General features: G+C 44.8%; 1 protein-coding gene across 4 annotated transcripts in view; it reads right to left on the reverse strand.

Annotated features, from left to right (window-relative positions):
- LPIN1 (lipin 1) overlaps nucleotides 1-21,336 on the reverse strand; it is a 146,541-nt gene that overhangs the window by 14,102 nt on the left and 111,103 nt on the right. For 3 of the 4 annotated variants that reach the window (XM_060233776.1, XM_060233793.1, XM_060233784.1), the window contains 7 exons: nucleotides 20,442-20,757; nucleotides 17,714-17,807; nucleotides 15,344-15,534; nucleotides 11,625-11,718; nucleotides 11,265-11,334; nucleotides 8,303-8,395; nucleotides 6,415-6,470 (listed from right to left, as the gene is read on the reverse strand). In XM_060233776.1, the coding sequence (XP_060089759.1) occupies nucleotides 6,415-6,470; nucleotides 8,303-8,395; nucleotides 11,265-11,334; nucleotides 11,625-11,718; nucleotides 15,344-15,534; nucleotides 17,714-17,807; nucleotides 20,442-20,757 (914 nt within the window). Of the gene's footprint in view, nucleotides 1-6,414; nucleotides 6,471-8,302; nucleotides 8,396-8,530; nucleotides 8,609-11,264; nucleotides 11,335-11,624; nucleotides 11,719-15,343; nucleotides 15,535-17,713; nucleotides 17,808-20,441; nucleotides 20,758-21,336 lie in introns of all 4 variants that reach the window. The other variant, XM_060233799.1, reaches the window with a different exon arrangement.

Genomic DNA, 21,336 nt, shown 5'->3' on the forward strand with positions numbered 1-21,336 from the left:
GAGAGGTGGGAGACCTACACGGAGCGGGTCGACTGCTACCTACAAGCGAACATGATTACAGATGACAGCCGTAAGAGAGATGTGCTCCTGAGCGTCTGCGGGGAGGCCACATTCGAGATAGCCAAGGGTCTCTTGGCCCCCGCAAAGATCACCGAGAAAAGGTACAAAGAGGTGGTTAGACTCCTGACCAGGCATTTCTTGCCCCAGCCATCTATCATCGCCTGCCGATTTCTCTTCCACAAGAGGGATCAAGGGGTGGGAGAGACGGCCGCCGTCTACCTGGCCGCCCTCCGCCAAATTGCAGGGAACTGCAGCTTCGACAAGCTGGAGGAAGCCCTGAGAGATCTATTTGTCTGGGGCCTCTGAGACGAAAGACTGCTGCAAAAGCTCTACGCAAAGGAGGAACTCACCCTCCAACTCGCCTTCAACGAAGCCACAGCATTTGAGAGAGCAACCAAAGCTGACCACAACCCGCGAGCTGAAGCCGTCCACCAGGAGGAGATGGCATCTGGCAACCCAGAGGAGGAGGAGGCACACCAGCTCCGCCACCAACCAGGAATGGGACCGACAGCGGCCACTCGGCCACATGCAACAGAGAGACCAGCCAACATCAAGTGCACCAGCTGTGGAGATCCACACAAGCGACGGGACAGCCCTTATCGCAACGTGGACTGCAGGAACTGCGGAAGAGTGGGCCACATAGCACGGGCTTGCCGGGCCAAGGCCAACCGCAGACGCCAGTCCACCCACCACGACTCGACTGATGCCGACTCAGCCACATTGACTAGTCTGCAAGTAATGAACTTCCCCTCACCACCCCCAATAAGGTCAGGGTGTCAGTCCTCATCGAGGGCACTCCATGCCTAATGGAGCTGGACTCGCGCTCCTCCATCTCCATGATTTCGGAGGAGTCTCTAAGAAAACTTTGCCCCCATGGCCAGCCCAGGTTGCGACCGGCTGATTTCATACTGCAGGGCTTCCAGAAAAACCCCGTACTGATTTTGGGTTGGGCCACTGTAAGGGCAGAGTTTAAGAACTTTAAGGGCATGCTGGACATACTCTTGGTCAAGCGCCAGCTCACCACACTGCTGGGGCTGGCCTGGTTTCGACTGCTAGGCATTCAAATAGTGGGGGTGCAGCAGATGCAAACAAACAATTTCGAGCACGTGTGCCTGGAATTCCTGGAAGTGGTTTGATGGATCCCTAGGGTGCTACAAGGGGCCTCCCATCACCTTACCTCTTGATACCCACGTGAGACCAATAAGGCTGAAAGCCAGGCGAGTTCTGTTCGCTCTTAAACCCAAAACTGATGCAGAGCTGGACCACCTCACGGTACTAGAACCGGTATCCTACTCTGCATGGGAAACACCCATAGTCACTCCGGTAAAGCCAAATGGAGATGTGCACATATGCACTGACTATAAGTGCACAATAAATAAAGCGTTCCAGGACAATCCATACCCCGTTCCGGTGGTCAGCCACGTCCTGGCAGCCCTAGCAGGCTCTAAGGTTTTTGGGAAACTGGACCTGGCCCAAGCGTACCAGCAACTCCTGGTGGACGCTGAGACCGCAGAGGCTCAGACCATTGTGACTCACAGGGGAGCTTTTCAGGTGCGGCAGTTGCAATTTGGGGTTAATGTGGCTCAGGGAATCTTTCAGAGCATTATGGACTTTCTTCTCAAAGGGATCCCCGGAGTGCAACCGTTTTTCGATGACGTTTTGATCGCCACCCCGGACGCTGAGGAGTTCAGCAGCCATCTGCGAGAGGTACTCCGCCGCTTCCAGATGGCAGGGCTTAAAGTGAAGCGGGAGAAGTGTTCCCTCTGGGTGTCGAGGGTAGAGTTCTTGGGGTAGATGCCATGGGAATCCACCCGACGGCCGGCAAGACCAGGGCAATAGTCCACGCCCCGCCCCCCACGTGCAAGAAGGAGTTACAAAGTTTCTTGGGCTTATTAAAATTTTATCATTCATTTTTGCCCCACAAAGCGGCCGTTGCAGAACCCCTTCATAAGCTCCTGGATAAACACACCCCGTGGGTCTGGGAAAAGCAGGCCGCTGCTTTTTAGGCAGTCAAGGACCTCCTAGTTTCCAATGATGTGCTCCACCATTTTGACGAATCCTTACCAGTGATTCTGGCTTGCGATGCTTCCCCATACGGGGTGGGCACCAATCTGGGGCACCAACTCCCGGACGGGAGGTTCCTGTGGCCTATTATTCAAGGACCTTGACTCCCGCGGAACGCCTATGCCCAGATAGACAAGGAGGCCTTGGCAATCGTGGCGGGTGTGCATAAATTCAACGACTACCTGTACGGTAGGTGTTTCACGACTGCCACGGACCACATGCCACTACTGGGCCTCCTTGCCCCAGACCACCAGACACCGCAAATTCTGTCACAGCTGCGTCCTGCGGTGGAACCAGTTCCTCAACTTGTACACATATGCCCTGGTCCACCGCCCTGGCAAAGCTATGGAACACGCTGACGCCCTCAGCCGCCTGCCGCTGCCCTCTATGGACCCGGATCCCGCCCCTGCCCACCATGTGATGCTTATAGAGACTCTACCCGAGAGGCCCCTCCACGCCGCTGAGGTAGCTGGGCCACGGGTAGAGGCCGCATCCTCGCACGCGTTTTAGACTGGATGGGAAGGGGGTGGCCCGTGGGCAAACTGGATGCAAAATTCAGGGCATTCGCATCACGCATGTAACTAACCTATGTAACCTAATTGTATCTTAATCTGTTTTGTCTTGATTGTATTTTATTCAAATCATGGTTGTCCCATGTCTGTGAGCCGCCCTGAGCCTGCCTTTGGCGGGGGAGGGCGGGATACAAAAATAAAATTTACTTACTTACTTTACGCAGAGATGAACTGTCCATACACAAGGGGTGCATTCTCTGGGGTAGCAGGGTGGTGGTTCCCCCTCCCCCACATTGCGGAAGCAAGTACTGGAAGCCTTACACGAAACACACCCAGGGTTTGTTCGTATGAAGGCCCTGGCACATAGCTATGTATGGTGGCCGGGGATGGCAGGACTGCTGGTTCCTCGTGGTGGGGTGACACCAGAAGAGGGCCAGCCTACTTGAAAGACTTTGTGTCTTGAACTAAGGGGGGAGGAGTGTTGTGTCTTGCATTTCAGTCCTGAAGTTATACAGGTTTCGCTGTTTTCTTTCTGAAAGCCGAGAAAACATTTCCCAGGCCTTTGAAATGGTAGGATACGTTTCCTGTTCTGTTTGTTATATGAACATCTGTGCAAGTCGTGGTTAGCGTTTTGAGCTACGATCTGGAAGTCTCAGATTGGTTTCACACTGTGAAACTGATGCAATATTATCCCGTAGGGAAAAAACCCGCTTGAGTTTGGTCCATTTCTGGGTTATCAGACAGCAGCAGCTGAAAGGACAGGATCCCAGCAGCGGTCTATGGTTGCCCATTCACACTGCTAGTGCGACTCAACCATGGACCTGCTGCAGAAAGGGCTGTTCTTTTTTTAAAAGTCCCCTCTGTGTGCACTCAAGCACTCCCAGAGGGGTTAGGGGAGAAAAACCCTGACTGTGCCGGAAACGGCTTGGTACATTCATACAGTTCTTCTGCTTATGAGTCGCATGGTGGCATTCAGACAGCAGCCGATTCTGTGACCTACATCTGATTCAGTGGGAAGCTACCAGGAAAATCCAGGTAGCTTTTTAATAGGGATAGGAGGTGTCTGGAGATGGGGTGAGAACGGGTGCAGCTTGGAGGGCACATAACCATGTGCTTTTAATCCGAATGGGAGGTTGGGCTAGGTCGGGCCAAATCTCCTGTGTGAAACAACCCTCAGGTTTGAATCTCTCAGCTCTGCTTGCTGGGTGACCTTGGGCTGGTCACACACTCTCAACCTAACCTGCCTTACATAGTTGTGAGGGTGAAATGAAAAGAACAACTAAAATTGCTTTGGCCCTCTGTTTGGGGAAGAGACAGGGCATAGGTAAAGTAAATAAACCAGTGTGTTGGTTTTGCTGTCTAGGGTCATCCCTGTGCCTGAGAGAAGATGGATGAAGCATCATGGCAGGGTCTCAGTTAATTACTCTCAGCATTCCACAATTAAGGACATATCAGCCCATCAATCTCCAATTCTGACATATTTCCTTCACTATGTTTTCCCCCTGAATTAAACCCAAACAAATAGCAACCATATAAAATAGGCTTGTTATTTCTGTTTGGTCCTTGAATCTGTTAAAACATCTTCATTTTGCTCTATGCTAATTTACTGCTCACCCTCTACTTATAGGTATGGACTGGTAATTTCCATTTCACTGTATCTGAAGAAGTGTGCATGCACATGAAAGCTTACACCTTGCCTTGACTACAATGTTGTTGGCCTTAAAGGTGCCACTGGGCTTGAACTTTGTGCTTTTGCTATACAGTTTACCTTCACAATCCCTAGTAGATTAGATGTTATGAACCCATTTGTGGATTGTTCCATTCTTTTTTAGGACACACCACAGAATATGACAAGAGGGAAGGGGAATATCTTTCCATGGGCAGCATCTCTTTGCTAGCAATATCATTCCAAATCTCCTTTTTCCACTGGATTAAGCTAGCCATACCACCATTACAATATTCCATTTAGAATAACAGTTTTCAGCAAAAGAAAAAAAAATCCCCAGAACATATTTTTTTACTTCAGTGAGCAAGGACTGCTTAATATTCTCACTTTCAGGCCTATTAAGAGGTTTCAAACTTCCTAAGCAGCAGTAACCAACACTGCTGTGCTTCCAAGTACAAACTCCATTATTTTCAAGTGGCGCATGTTCTGCCTCTAGATTGTAAGAATCACTCCACTGGGTCACAATAACATCAAGGTCTAATCCTTGAAACTGTTTACTCTGCAGCAATTTTATATCACAGAGTAGAAACGCCCGGAAAAGAGGATAAATTATCCCCTACAAGAACTACAGCTCCTACTCTGCAAACTCCAAAACCATGGGAGCAGTTGCTCAGCTGGTTAAACAGGATGACCTTTGAGTCTGGTTGTATAGGGGTCATTTTGTAGAAAAAGAGGTGCCGGAGCTCATTAGCACAACTCATTTGTATAACCCATTAGCATATGCTGCACACGAGAAGGTTTACTAAATTCTATCAGCATCTACCTTAAAATGCTTCGTAAATTATAACTGACATAGTAAAATCTTACTTCCATCATACTTCTAAGATTATTTTCTCTTTTGCGGCCACAGTGGCATGATGAAGATTTTCATCTGTCTGCTTGATATGTTTTGGTTATTTTCCCATTTCTTGTAGGGAAAAATATTAGAAAGTACGTCAGATATTAGAATTCAGCAAAATTCTCACAGGGGGTTTGAACAATGGAGCCCAGAAGCATTTTTTTTTGGGAGGGGGGAGGAGGTAAGAAAGAAAGAGCACAATAAAATTTAGAGTAGTACACTGCCCAATTGTACATGTAAATGTATATGCTTAAAGTTGACCTAAATATTTAGAATCACTGTGAGATGCTGGGTTTCAATGCCTCCTTCCCTAAATAAATAAACAGACATACACACACCCCAAAAAACAACCCTTGTCAGGGATAGAGATTTTAGCTGTTTCCTTTTCAAACATATAATCAGGGGTAGAATTCTAGCAGGAGCTCCTTTGCATATTAGGCCACACACCCCTGATGTAGCCAATCCTCCAAGAGCTTACAAGGCTCTTTTTTGTAAGCTCTTGAAGGATTGGCTACCTCAAGGGGGTGTGGTCTAATATGCAAAGGAGCTCCTGCTAGAATTCCACCCCTGAACATAACCCTGCAGCAAACTGGAGGCCCAATCAAAACAGAGGTTCAGTGTCATGTGATCATTCCAAATGTGTAGACCAGCTTTAAGTCATCCCTCTTTTCACCATCACTCACTCATATGTACTCTTTCAGACACTTATGAACACAAAACTGCAGCCAGTTTTTGCTTCATCTTTTTCGTATTTTTCTTCTTTTATCGTGTGCCACCCTCAGAGGCCTGTTGGCAGGCAAGAGGGTGCACCCGTTTCTCACGGATCAATAAATACTCAGCTAAGAAAATAATGAGACATTCTTCTCTTACTTTGCAGGGAATACAAAGAGGACAGTGTTAAGGATTCCTGGCACACTGGGTAGAATCACAGAGCTGGAAGGGACCTCCAGGATTATCTAACCCCTCCCCCCACAACGCAGGAAATTCACGAATACCTCCCCCTCCCTCACATACACCCCTAGTAACCCCTGTTCCATGCCCAGAAGATGGCAAAAAGCCTCCAGGATCCCTGGCCAAAATGACCTGGAGAAAAGTTGCTTCCTGATCCCAAATTGGCGATCAGCATTTCCCTGGGTGTGTAACAAAGGGCCATGAGAACTAAGCACTGAGGCAACCCTTCCTGCCCTTCCTCTCATGAGACAGTAAATAAATACCTGTCTGCAATGTCCGCAGCTTCTTTCCCACTCAGACCTGGAACTGGCTTTGTTTCCTAGTGATGAAGACATGGAACAGATTTTGATCATTATATGTGTGGTTATGATGGAATTTACCTGGTACAAGGATAAAGGGGGGGACTGCAACTATCTACTTCTAATGGCAAACAAACTGAACACTAGTGATGAACGAGCAAAACACTGGCACGGGCCTATGGCAAAGATCAGTCTTATTGTTGAGCAGCAAGTACTGGATACTGTCCAGCTGACACTGCAACACTGACACTGCTTCAGTGTGGACCTGTTGCAGTTAGTTACTGAAACAACTCTCCTTTACGTAATTAATGATGGATAGGTTATTAAACAGGATGCTTATCTATGTTCAGTTCAGTGGCAGTATGCCTGTGGACACTAAAGAGGAGATGGCCAGCACTATCGCACATAGCTTGCTAGTTTTCCAGAGTGCTAGACCGGCCAATGTTAGTTCCAGTTTGGTGTAGTATTTAAATGTGTGGACTCGCATCTGAGAAAACCAGGTTTGATTCCCCACTCCTCCACTTGCAGCTGCTGGAATAGCCTTGGGCCAGCCATGGCTCTTGCAGAACTATCCTTGAAAGGGCAGCTTCAGTGAAAGCTCTCTCAACCCCACCTACCTCCCAAAGTGTCTGTTGTGGGGAAGGAAGGAAAAGGAGATTGTAAGCCATTCTGAAACTCTGAGATTCAGAGTGAAGGGTGGGATATAAATCCAACATCGTCTTGTTATCAGACAGCAGCCATCAAACTATCTTGAGAAAATACCTATAACGCTGTGTACCTGTCATGATTTAGCAAGATTGCAGACTATGCTCAGAAACATGGCACTGGATGCAGAGTTCAGTCTATGGGGATTCTCAGCTTTCATTATACAATAAAGCACGATTCCCTAACCCTGAATTCCTGATTTTTCCAAGGAACTCTGAAGACCCCCATGTTAATGCAGCAGGAGTATTCCTGGCAAATTTTTGTATCCACTGTAATAGATCTATATTAAATGGGTCTATGCAACAAGAATTGCTAGGGGAGTACACATTTAGTTCCAGATTAGGCAGTAGTGTCATCGATTGTGTTATCATTTCTCCCAGTCTGAGAAAACTTATTGTGGACTTTTTAGTGGATGAGAGCTTGGACAGTGACCATTTCCCATTGATTACATTACTAAAATTGGAGGCTGTTAGCCATTCATCTCTGGCTCCTGTTGATATGCCTGCCCCTCCAAGAGTCAGAGAAAGTTTGAGACAGCATTAACCAGTTGCTCCAAACAAGTAAATTAACAGAACTAAATCAACAACTGAAGCTGAAAACCGTTCTGAGGCCCTCCAAATTTATAGCATTTTGTAGAAAAATAGGTGGTGGAGCTCACCCAAGGACTGTTAGGCAGTTGCAATACTATTCAATGGACAAGATGGGGAGGAGGAGGTAGAACTCTCAGAAAGGTTCAGGAGCTGTGCTCCTGTGAGCTCCCACTGAATCTGAGGCCTGAATATAACTTCTGCTATAATTAACCTCTATAAACAGCAATCGACTGCTAAATCCAGTTCCCCTGTTCGGAAAATCCAAAGGGTGGGCAAATAAGGGTTCCTTGAATTTGCAGGGGGGTCTTCAACAGCCTGCATAGCTCCTTGACCCTCCCATGATGAGCAGAAGCAGCAAATTTATGCAAAAGTCTACACCTGCTGAGCTAATTATGCAAAAGAGGCATATTCACATAATATATGTAAACAGCTAAATTCAGCTCTTCTTTCCACCTAATCTGGATTGTCTCATAACAGGAGCATTAATTTGTTTTTAAATTATGGATGATTTCTAATTTTGGAAGGAAAACGCAGGGCATCTCGTTTGCCACACTTACCTCCTTGATAGAACTATTCCTCCCTCTCCATGAAAACCACCATCGTCCACCTTTTTTGGGCATCTTATCCCTCATTATAGAATCCACAGTGGCCTGTGATAAATGGATGGTAACATAAATAATGGAACAGAACCAAAAAGCACTCCCACTCATGCAAATGGAGCAAAATAAAAGGAAAACACACACACACAATTGGAACTCAGGCAAAGAGAGTCAAAGGAAACGTACTGTCGGCTGACCACATATCTTATCAAAGCAAAACCTAATGGTATCCAGGACTGCACTGAAGAAACTCAAGCAAGAATACTTAGGGGATTGGAAAAGAAAAAAGAAAGAAAAAAATGGGAACAAACCAAAAGGGAAAGAGGGGGGGGGGGGAAGAAAGCATAACAAGACATTAGTATAATGTTTAGGAAAGGTGGGGAGACAGAAGTCACTACTCCATGGCTACTTAGTAGAAATCATAAATGGTTTGTTGGGAGGGTAGAAAGATGTACAAGGCGGCAGGCTCCCCTTGCTAAATAATAATGAAACTCTACAGGATGGTTTAGTGCTTCTCGGACCACTCAGCCCAGGGAGGAGGTTAAATGGTGTAACCGAACCAAAAGCTAGTACGGCAGCCAAATGCTCATTTAACATTCTTGAGGAAAGAATGGATTTATTCCTATGACAAAACTGACAATGAATACTCCTAAGCGTAGCTGTCCTAATAAAAAACAAACACGGTACACAGTGGTCATGAATACCCTAACACACCTCAAAATACACAAGAATCAGGGCTTGCTGCCTTTTAGCAATTTATTTATCAATGCTAATTCGTAGCTCATTAAAAATCATGGGGGTTTACAGTGCAATCCTAAACCAAATTGGAAAGGAAAGGTCCCCTGTGCAAGCACCAGTCGTTTCTGACTCCGGGGTGACGTTGCTCTCACAAGGGAGGGATGGTGGCTCAATGGTAGAGCATCTGCTTGGGAAGCAGAAGGTCCCAGGTTCAATCCCTGGCATCTCCAAAAAAGGGTCCAGGCAAATAGGTGTGAAAAGCCTCAGCTTGAGACCCTGGAGAGCCGCTGCCAGTCTGAGAAGACAATACTGACTTTGATGGACCGAGGGTCTGATTCAGTATAAGGCAGCTTCATATGTTCATATGTTCACAACGTTTTCACGGCAGACTTTTTATGGGGTGGCTTGCCATTGCCTTCCCCAGTCATCTACACTTTCCCCCCAGCTAGCTGGGTACTCATTTTACCAACTTCGGAAAGATGGAAGGCTGAGTCAACCTCGAGCCGGCTACCTGAAAACCCAGCTTCTGCCAGGGATTGAACTCAGGTCGTGAGCAGAGTTTAGGATTGCAGTACTGCAGCTTTAACACTCAGTGTCACGGGGCTCTTTGTTAAACTAAATCCATTAACTTCAATGAACTTAGAAGGGTGAAACTCTGCTTAGGACTGTGTGGTCTATACATGTAGGAGAACAAGGTGGCAAAATGGACTACACCATTTCAGATGGGAGGTAGGGGGTTCCAGTCCTGAATTCATATTCACATTAAAATAAACAAACAAAAAATAAATACAGAAAGCAAGCACAACAGGGAGAAAAGGTTCTAGCCCAGTGTTTGCCTATTGAACGTATTTCTATCTGCAAAGAGTTAACATAGGGAGACATTTTATCACCTCTTTCTGCTGTATGTGAAAGTCTAGTCATGCACAAGTACCAATGGCCATTTGGTTTGGGGGACCTACTGAGCATGCAGGTGGAAGCCAAATCTAGTTGGAAGTTTAATTATGATTCTGTTGCAGAAGCAGTGTTTTAAGCGGTGCCTCATTTAAAAAAAAAAAATTAAAAACCAGTGGGCAGCTGAGGGTATTCTTTCATTCATTGCCTTGGGGAAAAGATACACTACTGAAAAAAATAGAAGAAACCAGGCTATATAGAACTGCAGTGTGTTTTAGGGTGTCTTAAGGATAAAGAAAAAGGGGGGAGCAATGCACTTGATTTACTCCTGGTTTTCTTTTTGGAGTCAGTCTACAAGTACATTTGCCCGCCCTGTGCAGTTTTACAACTGTGAAGTCAGTTTATTTTCTTCTGCACATCAATAAAGAGGATTTTCAAGAGAGGGTGCTGGTGTCAGTAGTAATGTAATGATAATTTAAGCAGATTCTCTGAATTCCCAGCTTTCATTAAAAAAAAAGTAAGGGCAATTTCCCTTAAATTTCCTCAAATGGAAATCGCTAAAACCCTAATTTACGTTAGCAACGCAAAAGGTCCGGCACTTCCTGAATCCGCGGAGCAGTTGGTGGGAAATCCGAGCAGACGCTGCGCGGTGAGGAGGGACTTTGCTCCTCGGTAAGCTGTGTGAGAAATCGCCTTAAGACTCTAGACTCTCCTCCACACAGAGATATGCCTTTCTTACATCTCTGCAAGGGAAAAGACCAGAGACTTATCTTTTCAATGAAAGCTGGAAGTTCAAAGAACCAACTCAGCCTATTATTACAGCACTCCAGCAAAATAGTGACATTTTAGCACCTCTTTTTAAAAAGAAAATAAATCATTTGCCTTCACAGTGGGGGGAGGGAGTGGTTTGACCACAACAGTCCAATTATTGACCTGTGGGCTGGAAGTGGGTGGGAGCAGGTGGGACAATGAAAATCAACATGAAGAAAAAGCTGACTCAAAATCAGCTTCCAGAAAAAAGTCAGGATAAAAGTGCTCTCAAAAAAACCAGTAAAACCCAGGAGGAAACAAAAAAATTCAACATGGATACTAAAGGCACAAAAAATATGTGCAGACATCAGGGGATAAACTGAAACGTTATGGGTCCGGAACCAATATTTTTTTTTTTTAAACCTGCGAGGAAAACCCCACTCACAGGTACATATCATTACTATCAAGCATACAGCTGCTTCCTCTGACAGGTTTTTTTCAAAAGACAACTTTCTAAAATGGCTTGCATGGTCAAGCTCACCTTTGGCAAAGGCTTCTGGAATGCCTGCATTGCCAACAGGAGGGGAGCTGCTGTCGTCCAGTTGTAATATCTAGGATATCAGAACAGAGGATAAGACGTTATTAAAATCCATAAAACCACCTCATGGCTGAAGATGTAGCTATAAATGTTCATTTGGCCAGCAAGTTTAGTTTGTTGGCATTTAGTTTAGATGGTAGGTTAAAAACAATGGCATTTAGTCAAAACCAAAGGCTGGGTCTTAGTGGTAATGCCAAGACCAAGCCTGCCACTACCACAATGGCCTCTGAGGCAGCATCAAGATCACCCAGTTGCCGTTTTCAGCAAAATACCTACAGTTGTTTATAATGGAGAAACACTTACTTAGTTCCAATCTTCACCACAAGGTTGGGGTCATCAATGATAGCTGGATTGTCCACAAACTGCTGATAGGACACTTCTTGGGCTAAAAACTTTTCTGTTTGGAAGACACATAAAATGAAGACAGATGTGAATCTACTGGATGGATCAAGGTAATGCTGAGGTAGATGGCAGACACATACCATTCCTTCACTCCAAGAATAGCATGTGACAGGGAACTATGGAAAGAGAACCCATGTAAAAGAAATGCATATTTTATGGCAGGCTCACATTACTTGTAGAACCCTATCCACCACCTCTTTAAGCAAAAGAACTCTCTGAAGTCAAGCACTGCATCTTTTCAGTTGTCTACCTTGTTTTGAAAGAAGGCAGACAGCTAAAATGAGAAACTGAGGGCACCCACAGATGGCTACCAATGATAGCTGAGAAGCTATGTGTATTTTGGAGGAAGGACACCAAGTTGTACAAGCTTGCTTTGTGGATTCAGTCCAGAAAGGATTTGGAACTTTTCTACGAGCTACCGCTAGAAACTGGTTCTTTAGTTCAAGCCTTTAATTCTGGAGTTTCACCATCTATAGCAACCAGTTTCAGCTTTCTGCCAGATAGAGAACACTCTTATTTTCTCAAGGTGGAGATTATTATTGCATTAAGACATCAGGAGACCTTCTGGTTTCTAACTCCATCAGGTAACTGAGTAAGTGTGGACAGACTGAATACAGAGATTTTCTCAGTTATGTATTTCAACAAAACACAGGTCAGCAAAAGTTAGTCAAAACTGAACAGTCACAGAAAATAAGTGCACATGCAGATACATGGTGTTTGTTCAAAGCAAAGGAAAACAAGTTTGCCCCATAGTATACAAATGTGCAATTTCCTGCCCAGTTCAGAAGAAGGTAGTTACGTCTGCTTTGGACAAAAGCCAGATGCACATAACACTGATTGGCCGCTGCCTGCAGCATTACAGACCCACTAACTGCAACCCAGCCACTAATTTTCCAATTGTTTGGTTATTCTTTCCGAAGACATGCAACCTATACATGCTTTCTGCAGCCACAGAAAACATGCACATCATAAAGCAATCTACCAATTGCCTCTTATCTAAAAAGCTACTCTTAAAGGCAGTACAAATACTGGATGTCAGCAACATCAAACTCTTTCCGAGCCAAAGATAATTCCTTTAAAACAGAAAATGACATTTAAATTAAGGTATATCAGAAGAGCAGATAGGATGTTGGGAGGGAAGACAGCATGGTATAGCCCAGCAATGGCCAAACTTTGGCTTGGCAACTATGTGTGGCTCTTACACACATATTATGTGGCTCTCAAAGCCCCCACCACTCCACCGGCCAGCTTGGAGAAGGCATTTCTCTCTTTAAATCACTTCTTCAAGCCAAGCCAGCTGGTGGCTTGAAGAATGCAGTTAAAGTTGCTTTCTTTCCACCTCTCCCTCCCCTCATCTATTTGCCTGCCTGCCTGCCTGCTCTCAAACATCTGATGTCTTGTGGGTCTCAGACATCTGATGTTTATCCTGTGGCTTTTACATTAAGCATATTCCATCCTACTGCCTGATGAAGTGTGCTTAGAGCACACGAAAGCTTACATTCGGAATAAATCTTTGTTGGTCTTAAAGGTGCTACTTGACTGCTTTGTTCTACTGCTTCAGACCAACACAGCTGCCCACCTGGATCTATTTACATTAAGCAAGTTTGGCCACCCTTGGCATAGCCCAATCTTGTCAGATCTGGGAAGCTAAGCAGAGTCAGTACTTGGAAGGGAGACCTCCAAGGAAGAGTCTGCAGAGGAAGGCAATGGCAAACCACCTCTGCTTCTTCCTTGCATTGAAAGCCCCTTGCTGGGGTCACTATGAGCTGGCTGCAACTTGAAGGCACTTTACACACATACATACACATTAGAACAGACAGCATGCGAAAAGAATGGCAGGAAAAGGTTTTTATGGGATTAAACGGCTTTTTAGAGATTTGCTGCAGAAAGGGAGATAATAGGAACATAACATAAGAACATAAGAGAAGCCATGTTGGATCAGGCCAACGGCCCATCAAGTCCAACACTCTGTGTCACACAGTGGCAAAAAATTTTATATACACACATACACTGTGGCTAATAGCCACTGATGGACCTGTGCTCCATATTTTTATCTAAACCCCTCTTGAAGGTAGCTATACTTGTGGCCGCCACCACCTCCTGTGGCAGTGAATTCCACATGTTAATCACCCTTTGGGTGAAGAAGTACTTCCTTTTATCCGTTTTAACCTGTCTGCTCAGCAATTTCATCGAATGCCCACGAGTTCTTGTATTGTGAGAAAGGGAGAAAAGTACTTCTTTCTCTACTTTCTCCATCCCATGCATTATCTTGTAAACCTCTATCATGTCACCCCGCAGTCGACGTTTCTCCAAGCTAAAGAGTCCCAAGCGTTTCAACCTTTCTTCATAGGGAAAGTGTTCCAGCCCTTTAATCATTTTAGTTGCTCTTTTCTGGACTTTCTCCAATGCTATAATATCCTTTTTGAGGTGCGGCGACCAGAACTGCACACAGTACTCCAAATGAGACCGCACCATCGATTTATACAGGGGCATTATGATACTGGCTGATTTGTTTTCAATTCCCTTCCTAATAATTCCCAGCATGGCGTTGGCCTTTTTTATTGCAAACGCACACTGTCTTGACATTTTCAGTGAGTTATCTACCACGACCCCAAGATCTCTCTCTTGGTCAGTCTCTGCCAGTTCACACCCCATCAACTTGTATTTGCAGCTGGGATTCTTGGCCCCAATGTGCATTACTTTGCACTTGGCCACATTGAACCGCATCTGCCACGTAATAGGGAAGAACAGCTGCTAGTAATACCAGTGTGAACCATGCCTAGGCTTATGCCAGTGCACAAATGATTATGCCAGGTACTCCAGTGTATATTTATTAGTTCCTGTTAGACAGCGACTGTGCCGCTTCCTAATAAAGGACTCACAACCAACTGGTCACTCATCAATAATGTTAAGCTTAGCTATATATTTTCAAAGATTTCAGGTTTTCACGGCTGGTAACATCATTAGGGTTTGTAGAATCTTTTGGGATCAAGTGCCGTGTTCTACTGGAGAAAGTTTTCCTTCCAGACGTTTCATTCTCAGCTGCGGAGAACATCCTCAGTGGTGTTGCAGCCGAAGCAGGCGCTCAGACCTTCTTGGCTGCTGTGCATTGAGTGGGGCCAGGGCTGCTGGAGAGCTGCTATTTCTAGGCTGGAGGGGGTGTGATGAAAGGGCAATAGGTTTGTGGATGAGCCCATTGTTTGGTGGGGCTTCCTGGAAGGGTAGTGATAAGGAAACTGGCTGTTGAATGTGACCATTGTTCCGTGTTAATTGCTGGGAGGGTTGGAAGGGGTTTGAAGATAAGGAAGATGGTTGTTGACTGTGCTGATTGTTCTGTGGAATTTGCTGGTTGTTCTGAGACTTTCTGCAATTATATATTTTCAGTTATACAGATGAGCTTTCTTGGACTGGCTCCTTATTTCTTACTCTGAATTTTGATGCTCTTTGATTATAAAGTTTGGCTCTTTGATTATAAAAAGTTGCTGACCCCTGACTGAACCTTAATAATTTATGATCACACATGGTGAGCTGTTCCCTAATGCCATACTACAAAACAACCACCAGAGGTCAGTACGCAGTTTCCTAGACAAGGATCACTGAGTTAAACGTAAATGGTGTACCTTTAGAAATTTCTTTGTTGTCGGTAAGACCCCCACAGAGTGAAATGGCAATGGATGGCAAGTCTCGGATCCCATCGGAGGTGCTCTCCACTCCACTATCTACTCCTGAACTTCCAACTGATTGAGGGGACTGGTTTGCTGAGCGAGGCGCAGCTTCACTGGCATTCTTGGAGTGGACAGTGTTATCACCACTGAGGAGAAGAGAATTATGAGATGCTTTCTGACCCCCTCACAGCTTTTGTCAGTTTACAAACTTAACCACCAGCACACTCCCAGTCCCTCGTTATCAACAAGTTGATCCCTGCTAATTCTCCCAGACCTCTCAGTTGATACCACAGGAGTTGGGGGGGGAACTCTTGTGAACAAACTGCTATGCAGTATGGGGAGGGGGCAAGAGTGAGGATGGGCAATTCAAGCAAAATTGTTTCCTGTTCTTACTCTTGGTTGAGCAAACGCTCAGCTCCAGGAAGCCGGAGGACCCTCCGGGATGCCATGAGGTAGCTGTCTGTAGTAGGAATGGGGATCAGCTCAAATGCCCCCCCACTTTGGAAGAGGTACATTGTATCATACATTAGGGCTGGGAAAAGCTTTTGTGTGGAAAGCAGAGCCTGAGCTTCACTGCTGCTACTCAATACTGACAGTGTGAGACTAAATATACACTGACCAGATCCTGTGAAAGAAGCCGCTTTACATGCTAAGCTCAGGACAATTGTAGGCATTAAATGCAAGCATAAGTACTGTTTCCATTTTTAAAAACAAATCCTGTTAAAAAGCTACATTTTAACATTTCTCCCAGAAGTCATAATCTTCTTTAAATATGCAGAGTAGAAACAGAAGCAAGAATAGGATGCCAGATTAACAGATAATTAAAAAGCCACATGTGAGAGGGTCTGTGACTCAGTAGTAGAGCATTTGCTTTGTATACAAGCAGGGCCCAGTTTCCACAGTTAAAAGGATCAAGATAGTAGGTGAAATGAAAGACCAGAGGCTCTGGTGAGCAGCTGCCAATCAGAGTAGACAATACTGACAATGACAAACAGTGGTCGGACTTGGTAGAAGGCAATTTCATGTGTTCATAGTAGGGTTGCCAGGCCTGGGTTGGAAACTACCTGGAGACTTTGGGGGTGGATCTGGGAGAGGGCAGGGTTTGGGGAGGGGCCTCAGCATGGTACAATGCCATAGAGTCCACCCTTCAAAGCAGCCATTTTCTCCAGAGGATCAAGAAGCAAAAGAGACCTGGGTAATTAAAGAATGAAAGAAAAGCCCCAGGGTGACAAAAGACTTAAACAAAACAACAATGCTGAGCCTAGGAGTAGGATCATATTTCAATCCAAAGGAAGGTGATAGCCATCCCAACAGCTAGAATATATATTTTTCCCCCTCTTGGAATTTATTTCAGACATGGAGACATTGCTCTGAGATTTATGCGAGCTGAAGACTAAGGCTACTCAAAACCCGACAGTATCAATTACAGGTACAGCTCTGCTTTCTTAAGGTGGTCAAGCCTGAAGTGACCAGAGAAGAATACTGTTGGCTGAGCCACACCCTTGGACTAGCGTGACATCTATTTGTTAAGAGCAATCTGCATTCGCATTGAGTTACTGCACTGTGTCACACTGCATATTGTATTACTTTGTTGTTTATAAATTTTCCTTGTTAAAGTGAGGTTTATAACTTTACATATTGTTCTTAATTACAGATGTTAAATACTTTAAAGTTTTGTTAAGTACTTAAGTCTTTTGTCACCCTGGGGCTTTTCTTTCATTCTTTAGCCATTTTCTCCAGGGGAGCTCAGCTGATCTCTGCCAGCTGGTGATCTGTTGTAAAAACAGGAGATCTCCTGGCCCCACCTGGAAGCTGGCAACCCTAGTTCATAGGGCTGGTTCTAAAGAGGCTTTTCCACTTGTGAAAGAGTTCTTTCTATAAGCGAATGGAGATCTTTGGTTGCAACCCTATGATTTTGCTGCAACCTGCAACAACCTCACTTCTGCACAAAGTCATTGCATAGGACACTAAGATTAATGTAGTGATCCAGTAAGTGGCACCCCGGGGGGGGCAAACAGTGGTGGCACTGACAAGGTCTCAGCAGAGCTACTATCCTAGCATTTGCACCTTCCCATTTTCTCTCTGGGAGAAAAGGAGCAACTCTGCTAAATCAGTCACATCCACAAGCCCAACTACATTTCACTACATACACACACAGAGTGCCGGAATTATTTGTAGAATTAGGTCCCCTGTTTTCAAGGGAAAACAGCATAATTTTAAAAATCTTCGAAATAAAATTGTTCCCCTTTAGGAAGCATACATGTTTATTGAAGTCTGTGGGGACCAAGAACATAAATTATAACAACTAATTTATACGATGCATACTTTTTAGGGAAATACAGCGCAGCAACCTCTGGATCCATGCCTGTGAGGTCATCTAAATATACTCCATCCGCACCAAGATGTCGACTCCGCTTATCTGTGAAACACAGAACAAGTATTAATAGAAAGTGCTTTATCCACACACAGCCGTTTCTTTCACAGGAAGCTGTTATGTCTCTGCTTGCCTCTGTTTTTGCTGAAGAGTGCAGTCAGGCAAGTAGCAAGCATCTCATTCTCAGTTACCACCTAACAATCCAGATCTCCAACAAGGACCATCATGTTGGCGTAATGTGTACTCTTGTACTCACTCTCCTTTCATGCCCCAACATGGTATAGCAAGAGGGCAATGCTGGAAGGTAAGCTAGCCCAGGAAGACACAAATAATTTTGTTTCAACAAAATGTAAAGAAAAGCAGGGCTTTTTTTGTAGCAGGAACTCCTTTGCATATTAGGCCACACCCCCTGATGTAGCTAATCCTCCTGGAGCTTCCAGTAGGCCCTGTACTAAGAGCCCTGTAAGCTTTTGGAGGATTGGCTACATCAGGGGTGTGTGGCCTAATATGCAAAGGAGTCCCTGCTACAAAAAAAGCCCTGACTATTGATCTTAACTGCTGACATGGTGGCCCATAGAGTTTTCAAGGCAAGAGACATTCAGAGTCAGTTGGCCATTGCCTGGTATGCCTTGAAGGTCTCCCAGCCAAATACTATCCCTCCTTAGCTCCAAGATCTGATGAGATCTGGCTAGCCTGAGCCATTAGAGCAACAGAGCCCTGTGGCGCAGAGTGTTAAAGCTGCAGTACTGCAGTCCTAAGCTCTGCTCACGACCTGAGTTTGATCCCCAGTGGAAGCTGGGTTTCAGGTAGCCGGCTCAAGGTTGACTCAGCCTTCCATCCTTCCGAGGTCTGTAAAATGAGTACCCAGCTTGCTGGGGGGGGGGGAAGTGCAGATGACTGGGGAAGGCAATGGCAAACCACCCCGTAAAAAGTCTGCCGTGAAACGTTGTGAAAGCAACGTCACCCCAGAGTCGGAACAACTGGTGCTTGCACAGGGGACCTTTCATTTCCTTTCCTAGGGATAATACCATTCTATTTCTTGATTCTGGAGTCTAACAGGGAATGGTTCTCAACACTGAGGGTGGGGCCGTGGCTCAGTAGTAAGTTCCCAGCATCAATCCTCAGCATCTCCAGGGTTTAAAAAAAAAAAAAGGATCAAGGAGTAGAGGAATGTGAAAGACTTCTACCTGAATCCCTGGAGGGAAACAGCCAGTCAGACAATACTGACCTTGATATTATAATTCAGTATTAGGCAACTTCATGTACTGTCTGGTTTGCAAGCTTTCCTAAGGAACTTGGCCTGTAGCCTTTAAAAACAGAATGCTGATCTAGGTGGCTTCTTGATCTTATCCAGTGAAATCCAAAGTAGTAACAAATGAACTGCATGCCAACAGCACACCTCAGGAGCTGGAGATTGTATGGCCTAAACAATCAGGCCCCGCCCATTTGTTCCCTACTCAAGAGCCTTTTTGCTCAAAACATGCTGTTTAGTGGGGGGAGGGGGTCATTAAAAACTTCACTGAAGGAAACTGATCCCCTTCCATAACACAGAGCTACATAATCATCAAAATGTTTCCGTATGATGACAAAAGGAACTAAAAACTAATAAGAAACTCCCATCAATTTCAGGAGAGTTACAATTTCTTTCACACAACGTTTTGCTTAAAGCAAAGAAAAGAATGCAGTATAAAAGAGAAAATTGCTGTATCCTTTGAAGTGTGTGAACTAATGAACCTTCATTTTTCAGAGCTAGTTATTCTATAAATGGTGTCAGCACACGACCACATAAACCAAAAAAATGACAGATTCTTATGATGTGAAAATCTGCAAGTTCCTGGAACAGGTCTGTAGACATGTTTCTGTGAAGTGTCTTCACTTCCCTTTTGAGATTCAGACCATCTTTTAACCTCAGAACTATCCAGCATCTACTGGCAAGGGAAGTATATATATTTTTGTGTGTGTGTGATCACACACATGCACACAAATATATTACCACAGCCTTCAACTTAAGCTGCTGGGTCATACAATTCTATCACAGGGTCATTTCTGTATTCCTGGTTCATTTTAACTCAAGATAAATTAGAAGCCAATTTAGAATAAACAGCTGAAGGGTTTTGAAAATAGTGAAGGATTCTGATAAGACGAGAAATTTCTCACAGGGGAATGTGTGTTGCCTATCTTGAAGGCCATCAAATGTCACCCAGAGCAGAGTTTGAGGATTTGGTGGAGTCCTGCTTAGACAAAACTTTCAGAAAAAGTGTCAAGAGAAACTACAAACATTTTGTTTGTGAAATTTCTGAGGTAATTGTTGTGTTTCCACAACTGCCTCTCCAGTTGGCCACTATGGCCAAAGCCCAGGCAAGGCAGTTTCCCACCCCACCCCACCCCCACACACACACCTTAGCAAACCCTTTCATGTAGCTTGCCTCCTTTAATTTTGCTATCTTGAATCAGGTGAATTAAAGACATTTCTGTCTCCTTGTTACTCAGTGAAAGGCCTCTCTGAAAATAGGACTCCAGTTCCACAATTGTTTACACATGAGAAAAACTGATTTCTTCAGGACCCCTGGAAACATTCCAACTAATTAATCTTCATTACATGAAGTTTAATAGTGCCAGGGTGCCAAAAGACAAAAAGCTAACTTGTAAGAGCTTCGAAGAACAAAGCAACCTCTGTACCTTTTTTTCTGGAGGGAGAATCTGTTTTGCTCGATGGCTGTGTGGAGCAAGTTGGAGCCTGCTTTATTTCCTCATTGACAGGGAGTGGAGGTGCAGCTGCCCCCAAAGCATCTATATCTGGTTCATTTATCTCAGCTACTGTTGCCCGCAATTCTGTGTCGTCAAAAGTCACAGTACTGGGATCTCCAAGGGCTGGTAAGGGAGACGAGCTACTACATTCTTCAGAAGTGTTGCTCTGAATCACTCGAAAGTGAGTGTTTTCAGAAGGATTCGCATTCACCGGGCTGGGTTCTTTTGGTTTGAGAAGAACAGCAGACTACAGAAGAAAAAGAGAAAAAAATGCCAGTTTTTTTTAAAAAAAAATATTTTCTGAAGGAAAAAAAAAGAAACTATAAATAGTTAGAAGCAACCTTGCTATCTTCACACCACACTGCACTATTTTCATGATATGCGTCTCAAGTCAATTAGGACCATTTCATGTGTTAAAACTAACCCACTGAGAGCTGACTCAGATGAGACATTGCAAATCCCATGATCAGACCACTGGGACCCCCACCCCCCATCTCATTTAGGTATAAAGTGCAGTAGGTTCCATTTTGAATTGGGACTATGCAAGGTGTTAGGCCTTCGCCCACACAATGACCTGATCTGAAACCTCCTGGGGAGCCACTCTTTACCCCAGTGAGGAAATATACAGGACTTAAAATCATTAAGGAGCCAATTAGGAAGCTTGCTGGCCGCCCTGAGCCTGCTTCTGTGGGGAGGGCGGGATATTAATCTAATAAACTAAACTAAACAATTCTTTATCACCTAACCACCTTAAAACTGAGGCAAAAAATTAAAGATACTTTATCCTAATAATTTTGAGATAACTGGATTTCTTTTCTTTTCCTCT

The sequence above is a fragment of the Heteronotia binoei genome, chromosome 1 (assembly GCF_032191835.1).
Source record: "Heteronotia binoei isolate CCM8104 ecotype False Entrance Well chromosome 1, APGP_CSIRO_Hbin_v1, whole genome shotgun sequence".
In the NCBI taxonomy this organism is placed as follows: Eukaryota; Metazoa; Chordata; class Lepidosauria; order Squamata; family Gekkonidae; genus Heteronotia; species Heteronotia binoei.